We start from the raw sequence: 23,367 nt of genomic DNA on the forward strand, positions 1-23,367 counted from the left end.
CCAGAGATGCTGCCGTCCCGCTGAGTTACTCCAGCAATTTGTCTATTTTAAGTTGGCTCTGCATTTTCTTCAAGTAAAAACGAGCAGAATTGCACATTATAATTCAATTATGATCTAATCAAGGTTCAAGACAAATTTATAAATTACCCCTCTCTCTCTCTCTCGACCTTCCAGAAATGAAGTCCTAGTGCATCATGGGCTTATCAATTTCAAATTTGATTATTTCTCTTTCCAGATTGCTTAATTTTTCAAACTAACCTTATTAGCCTCCTTATTCCTCCATCCAAAATCTACCACCTCTCATGTTTATTTGTCAATTGTTCATCAGATTTCCACAGTACATTCTTGACCATCCACAATATGTTCTTAACCTTTCACTATTTCACCTTACCATATTTAACGGATCAATTGTTTCGCCAAGACCTTTATCGCTTTCCTCTTCCTCAGATTCTGCTTCAGCTGAACTTTTCTGGGCATCTTTGACCTCTTTATCTTTTGGAAATAATTGTATGAATTTGATTAACATTTGATATAAATAAATAAAATACCTATGAAGTACAACTTGCTATTCTGAATGACTAGATTGCTCAAATGAACTTAATTTAACCAGTGCTTACTTATCATATTTTTAAGAATGCACAAAGACATGAGACAAAAGAATACTTCTGGGTAGATCACAGTTTAACGTTTGTGTTGCTTTGATGGCTGAGCCATGCATCAGAAATTGGTTCTAATTTTAAAATGCATATGTATCATTTTAAATTTTAAATTCTGAATTATTTGTCAACAAAATTATTTGAGAGCAATGAGAAGGATATAAAAGGACACAACAAATCCTGTGTAAACATCTAATTCGAGATCGACAGATTGGGTGACACAGTGGTACAGCTAGTAGAGTTGCTGCGTTGCAGCGCTAGAAACCCGGGTTTGATCCTGACCTTGAGTGCCGTCTATATGGAGGCTGCATTCTCCCTGTGACCTCATGGGTTTCCTCCAGGTGCTCTGGTTTCCTTCCACATCCAGAAGAGGTGCAAGGTTGTGGGTCTCTATAAGTTACCACTAGTGTGTAGGGAGTGAATGGGAAAGTAGAATAACATCGAACTAGTGTGAATGGATGATCAAAGGTTGGCGGTGAACCAACGGTCTGTTTCCATGCATATTGTCCAAAACTAAAACTATTTACCCAGAAGAACCCAGCCGCAAGTCCCTGATACAGTTTAACAGTCAATTATATTTAATCAATCATTTAAGTAGCTAATAAATTATATTTCATCTACCCTTTCAATCAGATGATGATAGAAGTAATGTAACTTTTGCTTTCTTCATGTCACCCTGTCTCTTTAGCCAATTATATTTTACCTGCTCTCACTGATTACCAATCCTATTACCACTTTAGATTTATTTTATATATTCAGTCAAAATGCTTCATGCTTTGAGTCACTATGTTAAACTTTTCTTTAAACTTCTATAATTTCTGATCCAAAAATTCAATCCAATTGGTGAAGCACAATTTACTACTTACAAACAATTGGTAGTTTTATTTTTTTAGATCCCATGGTTGATGGATTTTTGGTGCTTTAGTTTGTGCCAAGTCTTAGCAAAATGTACATCACATCCAGAGCTTTTTTAGTGAACAAAAAGGTGTCGGCAGGCACGATTAATAAATGTGGCCGGAAAATGAAGTAATGATGTTTAAATTTATAAGAGGTGCCAGAATGCTGTTACCGTCACAAAAAAAGCATCAATTTTCTTTCATTATTCAGCTTTTTTGCCATCACTTTACATAAATCAACTACATTAGTCAAAATGCGTTGTCAGTGGTATAAAGCATTTTATAAATTACCTTTCATTTTATATTAAAGAATCCTTGAATGATGCAAAACTAGTTTGAAAATGTACTTTAGACATCAATATTTAAGCTTTAAGTTATAGTAACAAGTTCTGTTTCAACTTAAATATGAAGAGCTGAGCTGATAAATAACACCTCTTTCCACCAAACCAATACCAACTGTATTCTTCTAATGCACCAAAAATCCAACTACTCAACTGGCTACTTATCCTGCCTCCCTCCGTACACTTTCTTGCATCAGATCTCACTATTGAGTCGGCCTCAGGTGGAGTATTGCTTAGGCCACACCCTGTAACATCCAGTCACCATATCACATGAGGCACAGCTGGATGAACATCCATGTTGGATGCATACAATATCAACAGTTTAAAAGTTTTATAACAGTTGTTATAAAGTGTCTGATATTTAACGACACTTAATAATTACCAATTATTTCTCAGGGTGGAAATGTCAAAGACTTGAAGCCATAGCTTTAACGTGAGAGGGGCAAAGTTTAAAGGAGATGTGCAGGGCAAGATATTTTTTTTACACAGACGATGGTGGGTGCCTCAAATCTACTGCCATGGGTGGTGGTGGAGACTGATAGAACGGTGGCGTTTAAGGAGCTTTGAGATAAATTTGCAGGGAATGGTGGGATATGGATCATGTGCAAGCAGAGACTAGTTTAACATCATGCTCGGCACAGACATGATGTGCCAAAAGGCCTGATCCTAAGCATACTTTTCTAGGTTCTATGCAAATAACAAATGAATGGGGTCTACACTTGAACTATGTGGCATTGGTTAGAGGATGAATCGCATGGCTGATCCCAAAGCAATCAAGCTCTATCATTGGAACCATGTGGAGAGGAGTGACAGATGCCAGTACAAGATTTACCTATCTGAGAGCAATTGAATAGTGGTAGTTCCCTTTAAAACAACAGCGCACGGCTAACATGACTTGGCCTATTAATTTTGCAGCAGCATTTTATCAGCATGCTATTTAGCAAATGGAAAACATGGTATGCATTCAAAAAACACTTTCAAAATTTCAGTAATTTCATGCAATATTACTCACTCAGTCATTGCAATAAATAAAATGGAAATGCTGGAACTGCTCATTTATAATAATAATAATAATAATGCATTACATTTATATAGCGCTTTTCAAACACTCAAAGACGCTTTACAGGGATTTCTAGAACATAGAGAAGTGAATAAATAGATAAATAAGTAAACGAACAGAAAAAGGAGACAGAAGGTGAGGTGACCTTCAGTGGTTGAAGGCAGTGCTGAACAGGTGAGACTTCAGTGATGTTTTGAATGTGGTGAGTGAGGAGTCTCTGACGGTTTAGGGTAGTGAGTTCCAGAGGGTGGGAGCAGCGATGGAGAAAGCCCTGTCCCCCCAGGATCTGAGTTTGGTCCGGATGGGGGGGGGGGACAGGAGATTGGCAGCAGCAGAGCGGAGGGTGCAGGTGGGAGTGTGCCTGTGGAGGAGGTCAGTCAGGTAGGATGGGGCCAGGTTATGGAGGGCTTTGTAGGTCATGAGGAGGATTTTGTACTGGATTCTCTGGGGGATGGGGAGCCAGTGGAGTTTGTAAAGGACGGGGGTGATATGGTCACGGATCGGGGAGTGGGTGAGTAGACGGGCAGCGGAGTTTTGAATGTATTGAAGTTTACTGATGATTTTTGAGGGTGAGCCATAGAGGAGGCTGTTGCAGTAGTCCAGACGGGAGGTGATGAAGGCGTGGATGAGGGTTTCTGCAGCTGTGGAGGAGAGGGATGGACGGAGACGGGCAATGTTTTTGAGGTGGAAGAAGGCTGTCTTTGTGATGTGTTTGATGTGTTTATCGAAGGAGAGGGTTTGATCAAAGATGATTCCAAGATTCCGGATGTGAGGGGAGGTGGATACTGGGAGACCATCAATATTGAGGATGAAGTTTTGGGTGGATTTGGTGAGCGTTTTTGGACAAATTATGATGATTTCAGATTTGTTGCAGTTGAGTTTGAGGAAATTTGATTGAAGCCAAGATTTTATTTCAGTGATGCAGTTTGACAGTGTAGAGTGTGTGGTGGTGGAGATTGACTTGGTGGAGATGAGGAGCTGGATATCATCGGCGAAGCAGTGAAAGTTGGAACCATGACGGCGGATTAATTGATCAAGCGGGAACAGGTAGAGGGAGCGGTGGGGGATTTACAGTTGTTAATGGAGATGAACTGGTGCCTGTCAGAGAGGTAAGATTTGAACCAGGATAGGGCTGTGCCGGTGATGTTAAAGGAGGTTTCAAGTCGGGTGAGGAGAATGGAGTGATTTATGGTGTCAAAGGCGGCGATGAGGTCAAGTAGGATGAGGATGTTGAGGTTGCCAGCATCGGAGGAGAGGAAAAGGTCGTTTGTGATTTTGAGGAGCGCAGTTTCAGTACAGTGGTTGGAGCGGAATCCGGATTGGAAAGTTTCATACAGGTTATTGGTAGAGAGGTGGTATTTGAGTTGGGAAGCTACAGCACGTTCAAAAAATTTGGACAGAAAGGGTTTATGGAGGCAGAAACAGATTTAATGTTTCAGGAATGGCCTTTCTTCAGAAAGTAGATATAAACATATTTAAAGATTCGGAGGCGAGAAGGAGCGAGCAAAAGGGATGGTTAATGATTTGGTGGAAGGCTGCAGAGATTATATAAAAAAACGAATAGTGCAATACAAAGGCAGATAGCACAGGAGCAACAAAAAAAAGGTTCCTAGAGGAGGTACAAGTAGAACAGATTCATTAATTATTTTCAATTTTTTTAAAAATACAAAAGATGTCGGAAATCTGGAATAAGTGCTTACCTATGCTGGATATTGGTGATTTTTCATAGACTTGAACATTAATAATTGGCTTTGAGACAATTATTTTTTTTTCAATTATTTTCTCTCCTGGAATTGTGTTACAACTGTCGGGCAAAGAAGGCTTTATGATACTAGTTCCAATTGGAGGCAGTGTACGTACCATCTGACCAAACTGCTCTGGAGATCTTTCCTGAAAACAAAACTGAATGTAAATAAAGTTTAATGTATTACAGTTTAAATCTAGATTTATAGAGCAGTGCTCTAAAAGTATTCTGACGAACATAGAAACATAGAAAATAGGTGCAGGGTTAGGCCATTCGGTCCTTCGAGCCAGCACCAGGCCATTCAACATGATCATGGCTGATCATCCAAAATCAGTACCCTGTTCCTGCTTTTTCCCCTATATCCCTTAATTCCTTTAGCCCTAAGAGCTAAATCTAACTCTCTTGAAAACTTTCAGTGAATTAGCCTCCAATGCCTTCTGTTGCAGAGAATTCCACAGATTCACAAATCTCTGGGTGAAAATGTTTTTCCTCATCTCAGTCCTAAATGGCCCACCCCTTATTCTTAAACTGTGACCCCTGGTTCTGGACTCCCCCAACATCGGGGACATTTTTCCTGCATCTAGACTATCCAATCCTTTACGAATTTTATATGTTTCGATAAGATCGCCTCTCATCCTTCTAAATTCCAGTGAATACAAGCCCAGTCAACCATTCTTTCTTCATATTCCCGCCATCCCGGGAATTAACCTGGTGAACCTACACTGCACTCCCTCAATAGCAATAATGTCCTTCCTCAAATTAGGAGACCAAAACTGCGCACAATACTCCAGGAGCATTGCAATACCATGCAATTAACCACTGTCCCCAAGTTCTAAACTATAATTTGCAAACGTTTCTATTGTTAATTTGAAAATCCCCAGTACTCCCATAATTAGGATCAACTTCCAGTCATTAATTTTTGGCAGAAGACAGTGATGAGACATGATGATAAGACACAACAGGGAGACATTCTCTTCCATACTCCATTTGTCTAGTGCCTAATGTAATCGCACATTCACAACAGTTAAAGTGTCTAGATTAATTCTGGAGATTTTCTTCCTTTGTGAAAGTAAGCTGCCAAAATTCATTATGACATCAATATCAAACCTGCCATTGAAATACAGAAACAGGCCATTTGGCCTGAGCAGTCCATGTCAATATTTTTCCCGCTCACCATCAGTCCCAGTTAAATTGTATTCCTATATCAACTCACTCCACTTTCTTCCATTTATTTACCCAATATGATCATGAATGTTAGTTGATTTCTGCCTCAATCACATTCTTCTATGTCTCTTACACTGAATCCTGTCTAAAACATAGAACAGTACAGCACAGGGACAGGACCTTCAGCCTACAATGTCTGTGCCGAACACAAGACTAGCTCTTATCTGCTGGCACATATTCCATAGTGACTATTCAAAAGTCTCTTAAATGCCACTATAGTATCTGCCTCCACTACCCCCCCCCCCCCCCCCCCCCCCCCCCCCAGGCAGCAAATACCATGTATCCCCCAGATTCTGCATTTATTTAAAACTTACCCTGCACATCTCCTTTAAACTTTGCCACTCTCACCTTAAAGCCATGCCCTCTAATATTTAATAATTCCATTCTGGGAAAAAGATTCAGCCTTTCAACCCTATTTATGCCTCATAATTTAATATACTTCTATCAAATCTCCCCTCAACCTCTGGCATTCCAGAGAAAACAATCTAAGTCTGACCAAACTCTCCTTGTTGCTCATACCCTCTAATCCAGGCAACATTCTGGTAAACCATCTCTGCGCCCTTTCCAAAGCCACCACATCCTTCCTGTAGACTGCACACAATATCCCACACTTTACAGCATTGGGTTTGGGATTATTGAACTATGAGATACAGTTTGCCACTAAATTATGGAAGTGTTGCAGGTGGAATTTGAATCTCATAGGATGATAAATGCAGTTCTACATGTACCCTTTCACGACGTCTAATTCGTGCCGAAAATGAACGATTCAATGTGTTAGTTGTAGATGAATCGCCCATTGTCATGGAATATGTATCAGTTAAATAGTTCTTGTTCATGTCATCACTTTCAATCACAATGTTTTCTGAGCCCGATGGCCTGGGGATGGCAAGTACGAGCATGTGGCATCCTCCACAAGCAACCTGCAAAAAAAGCACTTGGTTACTTGTGTCCATCTATACATATGGAAAGCAATTCCATAAACATTGAGCATGATAGCATTTTTTACTGAAATAGTTAGGATATAAATGGATACCAGCACTGATACAGCTATTTGTCTCTCAGAAAATTTTATTCTTCTCTTAACAGGAACAGTTTCTTCCCAGCTGTTATCAGGCAAATGAACAGTCCTGTCATTACCTAGAGTTTGGTCCTAACCTCCCATCTACCTCATTGGAGACCTTTGAATTATCTTTAATCAGACTTTATCAATATTATATCTTTGCATTAAACATTGTACCTTTTATCAGTGCACTGTGGACACTTGATTGCATTCATGTACAGTCTTTTCTTTGAGAGCACAAACAAGAGCCTTTCACTGTACCTCGGTACACATGACACTAATAAACTAAATTAAATTAGCCTAATTAAAGGCGACATGTTGCTGCAAAGGAAGCTCTGCCATAAATCACTTTGAAAATAAAACTACAAAATAGTGAATACTTTTATTGTAAACAGCAAGAACTATATTCTAGATACCCTGCTGATAATAGCATGACCTTTTCACTACTTACGAACTAAAATGAAACCTTATACAATAATGTGGATAACAAGTTACCTTAGAATTATAAATAACCAATATATTCCACACAAAGCTGAAAATAAGGCATTGTCATCAAACCAATGTCATTCAAGAACATAAGAAATAAAAGCAAGAATAAGACATGAGCTGCAAAGCCTAGACAAAAGAAACTGCAGATGCTGGTTTACAAAGAAAGACACAAAGTGACGGAGTAACTCAGCAGGTCAGGCAGCATCTATAGACAATGTGAATAGGTGACATTTCAGATTGGGATCATTCCTCAGATCCTAAAGCCTAGTCTGTTATTTAGTAAGATCACAGCTGATCTGGTCGTGGCCCATGTTCAACTTCCCCATCTGTTCCCTGTAACTCTCAACTTCCCTAAATACCTCTATATGTCTCTCAGCTATTCGATACTACAACCACCAGTTTTCTCCTCATCTCCATCTTAAATTGGTGATCCTTCTTTTTGAAACTATACCTCCTAGTTCTTGATTCCCAAGAGGGGAATGTCCGCTTGGCATCCATTTTGTTTAAGCTTCCACATTGAAACTGCAACACAGTTTGAAACTCCATTCTATTTTACCCATATAGATCGACTGACTACCACAGCTAAAAATAGAGAATGATGCATTATATAAGCAGAATTTGCCTGCTTCTGTTGTCAGCTTCCTGTTTCATGCCATAACAGAAATGGAAACAACTTAGTTTCCCCACAATTAATCCGATTCAAATTGGACCAGAAGAAACACGACAAGAAATAGCCTACAAGGTGATAAAAGAAGGGCAATAAAAGTAACTCTACAGTTAATAAGTTTATTAAAATCCACACAGTCCAGGCAAATAAAAATGTGATGTTTGGCAATAATTGCTGTGAGGTATACTTGGTTTTTCACATCGAACGGCACATACCATTATTGATACACTTGAAGAAAAAACAACATAACTACCTGAAGGTAGTACAACTTTAATTATTCTCCCCCATGCTCAATTATAGCTTGAACGTACCAAGTCCATCACAATTCATTTGGACATAATATGGCATTTCAAAATTAGTGGAATTAGTGACAACATCAAAAGTCTTTAATTGCTTACCGATTGGACTGCTAACTTCAAGAATCTGGTGCAAAGCGTAGGTTTGAATTGATTGGTAAAGTTCTCTTCACCAAGCCCCAACTTTCCATGCCGCCCATCACCAAAGGTGTACAGAAGGCCATTATCTACCAGTAAAAAACATCACATAAATAAAAGTAGCAATCGGCCTTTCAGCAACACCTTCTGGTTGGAAAAAGCTGCCCCCAAGGTCCTTCTTAAATCTGTCTGCTCTCACCTTAAGCCTATGCCCTCTAGTTTTAGAATCATCTACCTTGAAGACCCTGAAGCTTCACTTTATTCTTTGTCTAGTACATCTCAATAACGTCACCCCTCAACCTTCTACACTACAGCCTATCCAATCTATCCCTCTAGCTCAAACCCACAAACCCAGGTGACATACTGGTGAAAATCTTCTGTACCCTTTCCAACTTAATGATATCTTTGCTATAGGTGGGCAACCAGAACTGCACACAGTACTCCAAGTATGGTCTCACCAATGACTTGTACAGCTGCACCATGATGTCCCAACTTTTGTACTCAATACCCTTCCCAATGAAGGCAAACATGCCAAATGCCTTCTCCACAACACCATCCACCTAATTCACCACTTTCAGGGAACCATGCACCTATACTCCCAGATCTCTTTGTTCCCCAGCATTCTCCAGGTCTCTACTATTTACTGTGTAAGCCTTTGTTTGACATGCAGAAGTGCAACACCTCACACTTGTCAGAGTTAAATTCCATGTGCCAGTGCTTTTTATGTGATGGCGTACTGACACCTCTAAAATGTTAACGTCATTGTTTTGTATTTCATCACTTTAATAGCAACTAGCCGGGCGTGAACCCATTGGGCCCGAATCTCTCCTGCGGGCCCGGCAACCCCCGTTGGGTCCAAACCTCACCTGCAGGCCCGGCAACCTTCCCTCAACTGACGACCCGTGGACCCGTTGCCGGCTGGAGAGTCTCCATCACCCACTCCATCCCCCACTTTAAGACTCCCCCGGGGCCGGGGGGGGGGCGGGCGAGTGGGGAGAGGAAAGGGGAGAGGGAGCCACTCAATGCAGCCCTGGCGGCCAATAGCAGGAAAGCTCTCCTTTTAGCGCCTCCAGTTTATTTCTCCCCACTCACCCATTCATCAACCCTCCAAATCTCTACTTTCAGTCTGAAAAAGGGTTCCACTCCAAAACATCACCTATTCATTTTCTCCAGAAATGCTGCCTAGCTCTGCTGAGTTACTCTAGCATTTTGTGTCTATCTATGAGTTTAAGGTCAGCGAGGATCTGCCACCACAAAGGATCCTGCCATTGACATAGGCATTGCATTGACAAAGATGTTTGGCAAGTTTGTATTTAATACATGGGAGAAGTGAAAGCGAGTAATACTTTGAAAGCCAACACAGTGATTTCACATACCTGTCACTACTGCAGAGTGGTTCTCCCCACATGAAATAAACCGTATCTTTTTTTTCTTCAAGTCTTCCACAACCTTTGGCAATGTAGACTCAAATACGGATGTGCCATGTCCTAACTGACCGAACTGTCCAAAGCCAAATGCATATACATCATCCTCTGTAGAAAGATCAAATACAGGAGATGGAGTGAAGTGGCACACAAAAGTTTTTAAAAAAACAACGGTAAAACAGAAATGTTGCCAATATAATCTTTTATCAAACAAATATTAAAATCAAGAAATACTGTGTCCCTTTGTATCAGTTATAGAGGGTTTCAGCACCATTTCGCACATGAAAATATTTACTTGAAAGTCATCTGAAACAGCACAGGAAATTCGGTCTTACGTATATTAATGGATTTGGGTTGCATACAAGGGCACAATTTCCAAATTAAAAACCTACATGGAGGCATGGGTGGATCATGGAGAGGATGCCAATGGATTTTAATGAGTTGAAAACCAGCTGGTGGAATGGACAGATGGGTATCCCATGAAATTTACTGATGAGGAATGTGAAATGTTATATTTTGATAGGAAGAATGGGAAGAGGTAATGAAGACTAGAGGACAATGTACAAAAAAAAGGGTGTGAAATATGGAAGTATGAAATTGGTCTGAAATAAGGTCAAAAGTTACTATGAAGGACCACAGAAAACCACAGCCTGGGGCTCGTCTGGAATGGACGCTGCTCCAAAAGACCTAGTGCACAGACTTTGGAAATGGCGCCAAATCTGGCGATTTGACAAAGAATTTCACAGACTATCACAAGCTGTTATGTGTCATTTGTAATATGGTCTGTGAAAAGTTATACTGCTTTGTTTTTTGTCTGCTTTATTTAACATGTGTTAAACACCATTGTCATAATTGAATAAACAGGTCCAAAATTTTCCCTTTGATATATTAGTTTCCTTTCCAAATTATTTTAAAATTTAATAAATGAGATGGTCAATGGGAAACCCGGTATATAAAATTACAATGCATATGATTTTAGAAGTCTGTTACTATGCTGATGTTGCAGCAAAATGTAAAGTTTGGTGAAGCATATTCAATACATGGAAGAACATTTGGGTTGCAGAAATACCAAAGAAATTTGAATAATTCAAACATTAATCTCAAACTCATTATGAAAAACAATTTTCATTAAATCCAATAATTTGACAAATGCATAAACTAAGGATTTTTAAATACATCTGCTTACTGTGGAATCTCATGAAGCATTGCTTTTTAATCATTCCATAGTAGTTTCAAACAAATCTAGACATCCATTTTAAACCTAAAAATAGTTAAGCTATTTTTTTTAAACCACTATTGAATGTAATATTTGGAACAAGGTTGAACCTTCATGCACAATTCATCTAACGGTGATTTTTACCTCAATCTTTTGACAAGCATACCTGTAAGAATAAGAGTGTGACCACCTCCACATGCAACTTGTTTGACTTTCCCTGAAATATTATTGACAGGCTGTGGGATCCGGTTATTTATCGTCTCACCAAGTGGTAATCCCAGTTTCCCATTATCAGATTCTCCGAATGTGTAGAGCTCTCCGTCACCTATGAAGAAGTAATAAAAGTATGTTGTGGTAATCCAGTTACAGTTGCTATGTTAATTGTTGCACTGCAAACAGTTAGGATTTTTGTCACTAATGTTAGGACTTTTTGCTCTGCTGTCTCCCTCCTTTCTCCTAATCTACTTAGTCAAATTTCTCATGTTGTCCAGTTCCAAACTTTCATCAATGTCTAGTTTCGCTCCTCTCACCCCTCAAGTCCTCGGTGAATTCATCTTGTCCATGTGACCACCACCTACTACCTCCATTTTATTACCACAAAAATAACGAATGGTACTTAGGGACTGTGCTGAACAGCTGGCTGAGGTATTCACCAGGATCTTTAACCTGTCATTATCTCTGGCTACGGTCCCCAAGTGCCTGAAGTCGGCTACCATAGTGCCGGTGCCGAAAAAAGCAAAGATCACCAACCTGAACGACTACCGTCCGGTTGCCCTAACTCCTATAGTCATGAAGTGCTTTGAAAGGCTGGTTCTCACACATCAAATCCAGCATCCCTGCCTCACTGGACCCACATCAATTTGCATACAGGGCAAACAGATCCACAGAGGACACCATCTCTCTGGCTCTTCACATTGTCCTGACTCACCTGGAGAGACAGGGCACGTACGTGAGGATGCTATTCATTGACTATAGCTCTGCCTTCAACACGGTCATCCCCACCAAGCTCATCACCAAGCTCCACGAGCTAGGCCTCAGCTCGTCGTTATGCAAATGGATCCTGGACTTCCTGCTGGAGCGACCACAGGCAGTGAGAATGGGACCGCACCTGTCCTCCACTATCACCCTGAGTACCGGCACACCACAGGGCTGTGTTCTGAGCCCCATGCTCTACTCCCTATTCACACACGACTGTGTTCTGCATTCGACACCAACACCATTGTCAAGTTTGCAGATGACACAATGGTGATCGGGCTGATCACCAACGGTGATGAAACAAAATACAGAGTGGAGGTGCAGAACTTGGCGGACTGGTGCTCTGATAACAACCTGTCCCTAAATACCACCAAGACCAAGGATCTGATCATCAACTTCCGTAGGTCACACAACGGGGAATACGCCCCGATCTTTATCAACGGGGACAGTGTGGAGAGAGTGTCCAGCTTCAAGTTTCTGGGCACTCACATTTCGGAGGACCTAACATGGTCCAATAACACTGCTGCGCTGGTCAAGAAGGCACAGCAACGACTGTTCTACCTAAGAACACTGAAAAAGTCTGGTCTACCCCAACAGCTGCTGACGACCTTCTACCGCTGCACCATAGAGAGCATCCTAACACATGGCATCCCTGTGTGGTACCTCAGCTGCACGGAGGCAGAGGGGAAAGCTCTTCAGCGGGTAGTCCATAGAGCTCAGAGGACCATCGGAACACAGCTACCAGCTTGGAGGGCATCTACAACACACGATGCCTCAGAAAAACCACCAGCATCCACAAAGACTCTTCACACCCCTGCAACAGTCTGTTCGAACTTCTACCATTGAGCAGACGATACAAGGCCTTCCACGCCCGCACCTCCAGACTCAGGAACAGCTTCATCCCCAGGGCCATAGCTACTATGAACCGGTCCTGCTGAGCCGGATGGTCACATCGCAAAGTGAACCGGCACAGATCTACCTGCACTTTATTCTGTTTTAAAACTGTTCTAATTTGTTTCATTGGGTTGTTTAAATTAATACTGACTAGCTAATTAATTTATTGCATCGTATGGGAGGCGCATTCCCAATCTCGTTGTACCCCTGTACAATGACAATAAAGATATATTGTATTGTATTGTATTGTATTTCCTGGCCACCATGTTATGGTTAATAGGTTCATCTCCTCAGATCTGTCTCGCTCTCTTATTATCATCTATCTACCAAAAAAAACCCTCAAACTATGATGTTTCCATTTTTGCAAACTATCATCCAATCTCTGATCTTCCTTTCATCTTCAAAATCCTTGAATGAGTTTTAACCTCAAAATTGTGATATATTACGTAGACATTCTTGAACAAACCTTACCATTCACGTTCTCATCCAGTCATAGACTAGTGATATTTCATCGGTTTATGTCAATTTATAAGGGAGATGTTGAGATTATGACATTTGATGATATTTTATCAGATTTTTCTCTCCTTTTGTCCTTCTCTATCCATCTGCAACCTTTAGCCATATCATCCTTTTCCTCTCTGGCACTGACATGCTGGATAGTACCAAACTCATTTGGCTTGGTGCACTTCTAACTGGTTGCTGTCAAACAACCATCAACAATGGCTTTGCTTCACATGTGCACACTATTATCTCCACAGTCTTGTTTCCTTCCTTGGCAACTTCATCCAAAATGTATAACAATTTCCACATGTACAGTGATAAGTTCACAAGTAATAGGAGCAGAATTAGGCCATTCAGCCCATCAAGTCTACTCCACCAGATGATCATACATTATAGCTGATGTGTCTTTCCTGCTCAACCCCATTCTCCTGCCTTCTCCCAATTACCCCTCAAACCTGTACTAATCAAGAATCAATCAATCTCCACCTTAAAAATATCCATTGACGACCTCCACAGCATTCTGAATTCCACAAACTCACCACCCCCTGACTAAAGAAATTCCTCCTCATCTCCTCTCTAAAGGTACGTCCTTTTATTCTGAGGCTGTGAACTCCCACTATTGGAAACATCTTCAAGACTCTCTCACTCGTGGATAACTCACAGCTCCAGCTTAATCCTTGCCCATTGACGCTCCAGTAAATTGTCAGTTACATTGTCCAATATCAAACTCCATTAATGCATAAATTTCTTCCAACTAAACTTTGGGAAGATCTAAAATTTTCTTAATTCTTCATTTGTAACACCAAAAACTTATAATGTTTCATCTATTTCTGCTGGAAAGAAAATCTACATTTATTTGGAAATTTTAAACATTTGTCCACCCGAGAGCTTTAGAACACCAAGTTAATCTACTCTATGTGAGCCATTAAATATATATAAATTGAATAACACTTAGTCTGAAAAGTAGTAGGAAGAACAATGAAATTATGTAGATAAAGTTATTTACCATCCATTTTCATTTACATGTACTACCAAAAATAGTGTTCATTTTCCATGAATCCCATCATGATAATCACTTTGCAAGTAGTTTAGTTTAAAATGCTTGCTTCCATTATTGCATGACCAAAAGAATCCACCACATTCAGATATCAAATTTAAATTGTAACTCTTGGAAAAAGATACCCTTTTTCCTGTCATTCATTTTGCATGATTGTTCAATAGGAATTGTGGTATTGTGATCTACTATGTAATATCTTTCAGGGTACTCACATTTCAAAGTGTGACTACAGAGATGTTGTGTATAAAATCATGAGAGGAATAAATCGGGGAAATGCCCAGAGTAGGAGCATCAAGAATCAGAAGACATTTGTTTAAGGTGAAGAGAGAAAGATTTAATAGGAGTCTGAGGGGGAACCTTTTTACACAAAGGGTGGTGGATGTACGGAACAAGCTGCCAGAGAAGGTATTTGCGGTAGGCACTATTGCAATGTTTAAGAAACATTTAGACATGTACATGGCTAGGACAGGTTTAGAGGGATACTAGACCAAGTGGACCCGTTGGGCCCAAACCTCGCCTGCATTGGTGCAGCACCCTCTCCTCCCCCCTCCCTCTACCTTCCCCCCTTCCCCCCCTCCTCCCCCCTCCTCCCCTCCCCCTCTCCCCTCCCCCCTCCCCCTCCCTCCCCTCCCCCTTCCTCCTCTTCCCCCAAACAAACGAGAGTTTTAGTATATAGATGGGTCAAACCCAGGCAGGTGGGACTAGGGTAGTTGGACATGTTGGTCGTTGTGGGCAAGTTGGGCAGAAGGGCCCGTTTCCACACTATGTGACTCTATGTCACATCTCAACATAACAAATCTCCAAAGTTACATTTGTGCATTGGTTCAAGTAGCAATTCAAATCATTAATCATTTCTATTCCCCACATACAGGCCTAGCCCTTTATCTAAAATTTGCAGCTGGATTTGGAGAATGGCAATTACTGATTGTTGTGAACAATTTTAAGTATAGGAGTGAGATACATTTTGTACATATTCAAAATTAATTATAGTGATTACAAGGAACTACAAATGCTGACTTCCAAAAAAAAGGCCACAAAGTGCTGGAGTAACTCAGCAGGACAGGATGCATTTCTGGAGAACATGGGCAGGTGACGTTTCGGGTCGGGACACTTATTTAGACTGAAGAAGGATCCTGACCCGAAATGGCACCTCTCCTCAGCCGTCTGTGAGATCTCCAGCGATGCTGCCTGACCCGCTGAATTACTCCAGAACTTTGTGACTTTTTATAATTACAGTGACACCTGTAACCAGGCTGATATCTCATAGACAATTATGCAAAATAAATGACAGGGGAAAATATATTTTTCTCCAATTTCTTTTTCCAAACCAAAAATGACATTCTCACCAAAAATGAAAATGATTTACTCCCTCCACCCCCCCCCCACCCCCACCCAAGACAGAAAACAAGTGATATTCTCTTTATAGTCTAGGATATTTGCTGTCATTGATACCTGTTACAAGAGCAGAATGGTAATATCCACAGGAAACCCAGGAGACTGATTTGCCAACATCTACTTGACGTGGCAGAAAGGCACTGGTTTCCAAACCAAGGCCGATTTGCCCCTCAGAGTTATCACCCCACATGAAGAGATTCCCATCCTCTAAACAAAATAAAAATGAAATTAGTTAACCAGCTGAAAGCAAAACAACTTTACAGTTCATGAAAAGTTATTCATCATTTTTCAATAACCTGGTATTCCACAATTCTGTAATAGTCTGTATCCACTAATTGACGACAGCATGTCACAAAGTACTGTAACTCTTGCATTAACAGATTCCAGTCCAGTTAAACTAGAAATAGACATTGCCGAAGCTAAGTGTACATGTGCAATTAATGAGTGGGAAGAACGAGTAGGCAGTAATATAGACGTATTATTGGACAAGATATTTAGAGCTGTAATTTAAGTCAACAGTGTTTTATTGTCATATGTCCCAAAATGAACACCACAATAGAATATGTAAACACATAAAACACACACACACTTTGTACTCACATAAAACACACACACACTTATTGTACTCACATAAAACACACACAGTACTCACATAAAATACACACACATAGTACTCACATCACAGACACAGACCCACACACAATAATAGTGCAAAAAGACAAAACCATTGCCCCCAAGCCTATACAGTTCAGAGCTTATTTGGAGGTTGGTGTGTTTAATAGCCTGATGGCTGTAGGGAAGAAGCTGCTCCTGAATGGAATTGAGGCCAATAAAATATAAGACTTGGGTGATTATCATCCAAGTAGTCAAAGTCAATCTCGTTTCCAGCTATTACACAACAAAATCAATAGAAATGATACAGTCCTTGTCCCATCCAGGGAAGTGTTTTATTAGCATCCTTATCACTCACCCAAAACTTTATTCCATCAGTGCCCCAATATGATAAATCACAGTGCCATGCAGCACAGGAGGAGGCCTCTTGACCCGTCCATGTCAGTACCCAAGTGCCCATGGCTGTCTACATGAATCCCATCATTCACCATTTGGTTTATAGCAGTTTATCTTTGGCATTTCAAATGTCGGGAACTGATGGGGTTAGTTTATTTTTAAAAAGACCGTTAACTGCTTGGGAACAGGTTTGCTAAACATGGTGGCAAAGAACAGCCTGTGAACTCAAGGTTGCAACTGATAAGAACCTAGAACGATGGTCTCTTTATAGTGCGTGGGTGCTTGCTACATCCTAATCATCCTATATTAGGAAGCCCGTTTTTCAACAGTGTGTTCGATGTGAAAGTTGTTAGATGAATGACCCGTATCTTTTGCCTGCTAGTCATTTTCAGTCTTTCAGTCGTAATTCCGTAGATTGTGTGTTTTGTTAGTTATGATATGTTAGAAACATAGAAACGTAGAAAATAGGTGCAGGAGTAGGCCGTTCGGCCCTTCGAGCCTGCACCGCCATTCAATATGATCATGGCTGATCATCCAGCTCAGTAGCCTGTACCTGCCTTCTCTCCATACCCCCTGATCCCTTTAGCAAAAAGGGCCACATCTAACTCCCTCTTAAATATAGCCAATGAACTGGCCTCAACTACCTTCTGTGGCAGAGAATTCCACAGACTCACCACTCTCTGTGTGAAGAAATGTTTTCTCATCTCGGTCCTAAAAGACTTCCCCCTTATCCTTAAGCTGTGACCCCTGGTTCTGGACTCCCCCAACATCGGGAACAATCTTCCCGCATCTAGCCTCTCCAACCCCTTAAGAATTTTATATGTTTCTATAAGATCCCCCCTCAGTCTTCTAAATTCCAGCGAGTACAAGCCCAGTCTATCCAGTCTTTCCTCATATGCAAGTCCCGCCATCCCAGGGATTAATCTGGTAAACCTTCTCTGTACTCCCTCTAAGGCAAGAACGTCTTTCCTCAGGTTAGGAGACCAAAACTGCACACAATACTCCAGGTGCGGTCTCACCAAGGCCCTGTACAACTGCAGCAGAACCTCCCTGCTCCTAAACTCAAATCCTCTTGCTATGAATGCCAACATACCATTCGCTTTCTTCACTGCCTGCTGCACCTGCATGCTTGCTTTCAATGACTGGTGCACCATGACACCCAGGTCACCCAGGTCACGTTGCATCTCCCCTTCTCCCAATCGGTCACCATTCAGGTAATACTCTGCTTTCCTGTTCTTGCCGCCAAAGTGGATAACCTCACATTTATCCACATTATATTGCATCTGCCATGCATTTGCCCACTCGCCAAATCTATCCAAGTCACTCTGCAGCCTCCTAGCATCCTCCTCGCAGCTAACACTGCCACCCAGCTTCGTGTCATCCGCAAACTTAGAGATGTTGCATTCAATTCCCTCGTCCAAATCATTAATATACACTGTAAATAACTGGGGTCCCAGCACTGAGCCTTGCGGTACCCCACTAGTCACTGCCTGCCATTCCGAAAAGGACCCGTTTATTCCTACTCTTTGCTTCCTGTCCGCCAACCAATTTTCTATCCACCTCAAAACTGAACCCTCAATACCGTGTGCTTTAAGTTTGTACACCAATCTCCTATGTGGGACCTTGTCGAAGGCCTTCTGAAAGTCCAGATATAACACATCGTCTGGTTCTCCCTTATCCACTCTACTAGTTACATTCTCGAAAAATTCTATGATTCGTCAGACATGATTTGCCTTTGGTAAATCCATGCTGACTTTGTCCGATGATTTCACCACTTTCCAAATGTGATGCTATCACATCTTTAATAACTGACTCTAGCATTTTCCCCACTACCGATGTTAGGCTAACTGGTCTATAATTCCCCGTTTTCTCTCTCCCTCCCTTTTTAAAAAGTGGGGTTACATTAGCTACCCTCCAGTCCTCAGGAACTACTCCAGAATCTAAAGAGTTTTGAAAAATTATCACTAATGCATCCACTATTTCTGAGGCTACTTCCTTAAGCACTCTGGGATGCAGCCTATCTGGCCCTGGGGATTTATCTGCCTTTAATCCATTTAATTTACCTAACACCACTTCCCGACTAACCTGGATTTCCCTCAGTTCCTCCATCTCATTAGACCACCGGTCCCCCGCTATTTCCGGCAGACGGTTTATGTCTTCCTTAGTGAAGACAGAACCAAAGTATTTGTTCAATTGGTCTGCCATCTCCTTGTTCCCTATAATCAATTCACCTGTTTCCAACTGCAAGGGACCTACATTTGCCTTAACTAATCTTTTTCTCTTGACATATCTAGGTTCAGTTGGTAGTCAAGGTCTGCAGATATTTTAATGCTTTGCTCTGATGCCATATAATCATTGTGCCTAAGTAAAAAGTTTTAAACGCTACTATTGGACTCTGCAAATCATTGAGAATTCAGTGATCCCAAAATATCAGCTGTTGTGGGACCTTCCCTTCATTCCACATGGACTGGAAGAGTTCAGTCAGCTTCTGCATCATGACAGGGCCTCCTGCTTTGTACACTTCAGCAAGAATTGCATCTGATCCTGGTGCTTTGCCACAGGAAAGTTGCAAGTTACGATCTGGAAAACAATCGCATCTCCGGCAAGGTAAGAGATCGAAAAAAGGTTTTCCTCCCCCCCACATAAAACAAACCAGAGAACATTAACACAAAACACACTAAAAATAACAAAAAAGACGAAAAGACAGACAGACCATTGGCGAGGCTGCCATCGCTGACGGCGCCACCCGGTGGAATCAGATCCAGATAAATCAGATCCAGATATTTGTGAATCTAATGATGTGCCTTCACTTTCACTGGGGAGACACTCAAGCATCCCCACTCAACAGCAACCTGGGAGTACATTTGCCAAAACACTGCAGATGATCATAGTGCATTACTGGCACCTAAAACCAATTGGGAACAAATATGAAATGTTGGCCTAACAGCAATGCCCACAAATGAATTGATAAAATATAATAAATAAAGTAATGAATTATGAACAGTTAATAACGTTACCAAGGCTGAATATGTCAAAATCTCTCACCAGTTAACGCTGCAGAAATATTTGAACCAGCAGCCAGCTGCTTGATCTTTCTTTTCCCCTTGAAGTACTCCACACGTTGAAATGTCGTTCTTTCTTCATTATCACCCAGGCCCAACTGTCCTTCACTGTTGTCACCAGCTGCATAGATATTTCCTTGCTCTGTAACACACATTGAGGTCAGAGATAGACACAGAATGATGGAGTAACTCAGCGGGTCAGGCAGCATCTCGGGAGAAAAGGAATAGGTGACGTTTCGGGTTGAGATCCTTCTTCAGACATGAGAGATACAAAAGACTGCAGATGCTGGAATCCTGAGAAAAAACAAGGAGCTGCCTAACCCGCTGAGTTAGCCTAGCACTTTGTGATTTATTGAGGCGTCCAGATAAAAGTCTACGTAGTTGTGTTCCATGCTCCAGTTAACCAAAGTGAGCACAATTGCAAGACAGAAATAACCAGACAGTTCCAATTATAAATAATAGCATAAGAGCTTATTTGGAAAAAAATGCAGATTAAGTGCATATAGAATTGCAAAGCCTGGAATTTCCCAGAAGAGACCAGTCTCAAGCTCACAGCACTCCCTTACCCATTAGATTTACAAATATCTGGATCTGATTTTTTATGACATCTTGCTACACAATGCCAGCGTCAACCTAATCTGCTTGGCATTGCAGCCTACTGGGCTTTCTGATGGAAAATAGTATGCTCCATTCACAGTGGAGCAGTGGTAGAGTTGCTACCTTACAGCACAAGAGTCCTGGGTTCGATCCTGACTACGGGTGCTGTCTGCACAAAGTTTGTGCGTTCTTCCTGTGACCACATGGGTTTTCTTCGGGTGCTCCGGTTTCCTCCCATACTCCAAAGACGTACAGGTTTGAAGATTTTTGTATGTTCCCAATGGCCAGTTTCTATTATTTATAATTATTTCAAAATTAATGCATTTGGTAATAATTACAATAAAAGCGCTAATGCAGAATTTGCCAAATTTGACACCTGCAGGTAAAGCAGATACACTTTACACCAGATACACCAGTTGATTAAGAGTTGACCTGGGCTTCCCTTGATAAGTTGGCCTGGGCTTTGCCTTGGCACTACCCCTCCACAGTTAGACTGCTCCATTGATGTTGGTCTTCCATTGACAGGGTATCTCTTTTGTTGCTGACCTTCCACCTCCATTGTCCCAGCAGCTTCCTCAACACTGCACTCTACCCTTTTCTCTCCTCCCTACCCCACCCACAATCAGCCTGGCCATTCCCATCGTTACTAGAGTGTGTCAGAATGCAAAATGCAGGGTAACAAAGTTTCTGTTGTAAATACATGTGATAACAAAGTTAACTAAAGGTAAATTACCTGTCACAGAACATCTGTTACTGTCCATCGTATTGAATAGGGTCAAATAATCCGCATCAGATTTAACAGACAAATTCCTTAATCCATTAAGAAAGTTGATGACAGTTGGTACTCCACCACCTGCCCCATAAGAAGTCAAACCTGGTGCAGCTGGAATTTCTCAGGACAATTTGACCCAACAATATAATGAAAATCATCATTGCGAATTCCTATGCCCACACTTCACAAGGAAAGTGTACCAAAAATATGTCCCCAAGTGAATCCTCAGTCTTCTTACATAACAATCTGTAAATCCCAAGGGATTGTCTGCGAATCCTGCAGATATTTATTATTTGCAAAATGGCAGAGATAAGGAGGGACTATAATAGAGAAGCTAAAGGGGGTCCCCTTAAGATTGTGGATGTATTTATACAGACAGAAATCAACAAACAAAAGTGGTCAAATTATGCAGTTAAAATATATGTGGAGATTCTATACTTGATAGATATAGGAGGAAAATTGATGATTAGAAAACCAATGCATCTTTCTAGAATAGCCTCAGGAATATGGAAATCCAACATAATCAGTGAAAATGAACAATTTCCTCTATGGACACTGGAATGGGAAAATTTATACAAAAGTAATGGGGACGTGTACACAAACGCGAGGATTTCAATATATTAAAATGGTTCTCTAATGGATTTCATAATTGATGTGGATTTGCAATAGAAATCTTTCGGATTTATAACCATTAAATTTATAAGAATATATTTGTACAGCCAGTTTCACCGGTCAATTATCATACCTGTCCAGATCAATGTATGGTTTCTCCCACAGGCAGCAAGTTTCACTCTCTCCAACTTCAGAGCTAAAACAAGACACATACTGAATAAGAAATGCTGTAATGTTCTCATTTAAAATCTACAACATGTATATTGTCAATCTGAAATATATGGTTAAAAGATAAATCTTTTTCTCCCAAAGGCCAGTTTAAATTTTGTTTTCAAATCAAACACAATGATTACGCAAATGAGAACTAAATATCATCCTGAAACTATTAATCTCATGAAGACAGCACTGAACTGCAGAGGACAAGATCATTAATCTTTCAGACAGGATAAGAGGGCATTTGGTACCTCTTACAATTAAACACAAAATACCAAAGAGTAGGTAGGCTTACTCTTCTTTTCTTAGGCAGAACCTAAGAATTCAAAACGACTTGTTTCTACTTCGAGTTTCTAGGTAAACTGATGAGACCAATGGGGCATCCTCAGAATCTACCACATTTCGAATCATAGCCATACAGAGCGGAAACAGGCCCTTCGGCCCAACTTCCCCACGCTGACCAACGTGTCCCATCCACACTAGTCCCACCTGCCTGCGTTTAGCCCATATCCATCTAAACCTATCCGATCAATATACCCAAATGCTTCTTAAATGTTGCAATAGTACCTGCCTCAACTACCTGTTCCAGCAGCTCGTTCTCAACATCCACCGCCCTTTGTGTGGAAAAAGTTACCCCTCAGGTTCCTATTATATCTTTCCCCCCTCACCTTAAGCAAGGTTGGGCGGTGCTTTGCCTGACAGATGTGTGGATGGCTTGTGAGATGGTGTGCTGCTTTCACTTTTATACTGCGCATTCGATAAGCCAACAGATTTCATTCTTACACACCACTTCCTTCAATAGATGTTGTTCCATTCCAACCATTCCTTCATCTCCTTTTTAACATTTTTCTATGACACAAATACAAGAGAACATACCTTTCACACAAGTGGGTTTGTTCATAGTGTTCTTTGTTCCCAAGCCTAGCTGGCCCCAATTGTTGCTTCCAAAGATGTACAACTTGCCATTTTCTGTCCAAAAAAAGTGTATCATGTGAATATTTGCCTTTACCCATGACTCTATATTTTCCAACACTGAATTATCTGTGGTTTTCTTCATAATTTTCTATTGT

At 41.0% G+C, this 23,367-nt stretch overlaps 1 protein-coding gene across 2 annotated transcripts in view; it reads right to left on the bottom strand.

The window, feature by feature from the left end:
* Nucleotides 1-23,367, bottom strand: part of rpgra (retinitis pigmentosa GTPase regulator a) — a 56,620-nt gene that overhangs the window by 25,547 nt on the left and 7,706 nt on the right. For both annotated transcript variants that reach the window (XM_078409175.1, XM_078409176.1), the window contains exons 3-12: nucleotides 23,174-23,266; nucleotides 22,218-22,280; nucleotides 20,087-20,245; nucleotides 16,091-16,240; nucleotides 11,378-11,536; nucleotides 9,948-10,103; nucleotides 8,536-8,660; nucleotides 6,650-6,841; nucleotides 4,654-4,843; nucleotides 392-492 (exon numbers count right to left, since the gene is read on the bottom strand). In XM_078409175.1, the coding sequence (XP_078265301.1) occupies nucleotides 392-492; nucleotides 4,654-4,843; nucleotides 6,650-6,841; nucleotides 8,536-8,660; nucleotides 9,948-10,103; nucleotides 11,378-11,536; nucleotides 16,091-16,240; nucleotides 20,087-20,245; nucleotides 22,218-22,280; nucleotides 23,174-23,266 (1,388 nt within the window). The remainder of the gene's footprint in view (nucleotides 1-391; nucleotides 493-4,653; nucleotides 4,844-6,649; nucleotides 6,842-8,535; nucleotides 8,661-9,947; nucleotides 10,104-11,377; nucleotides 11,537-16,090; nucleotides 16,241-20,086; nucleotides 20,246-22,217; nucleotides 22,281-23,173; nucleotides 23,267-23,367) is intronic.

Source organism: Rhinoraja longicauda, chromosome 12 (genome assembly GCF_053455715.1).
Source record: "Rhinoraja longicauda isolate Sanriku21f chromosome 12, sRhiLon1.1, whole genome shotgun sequence".
Lineage (NCBI taxonomy): Eukaryota > Metazoa > Chordata > Chondrichthyes > Rajiformes > Arhynchobatidae > Rhinoraja > Rhinoraja longicauda.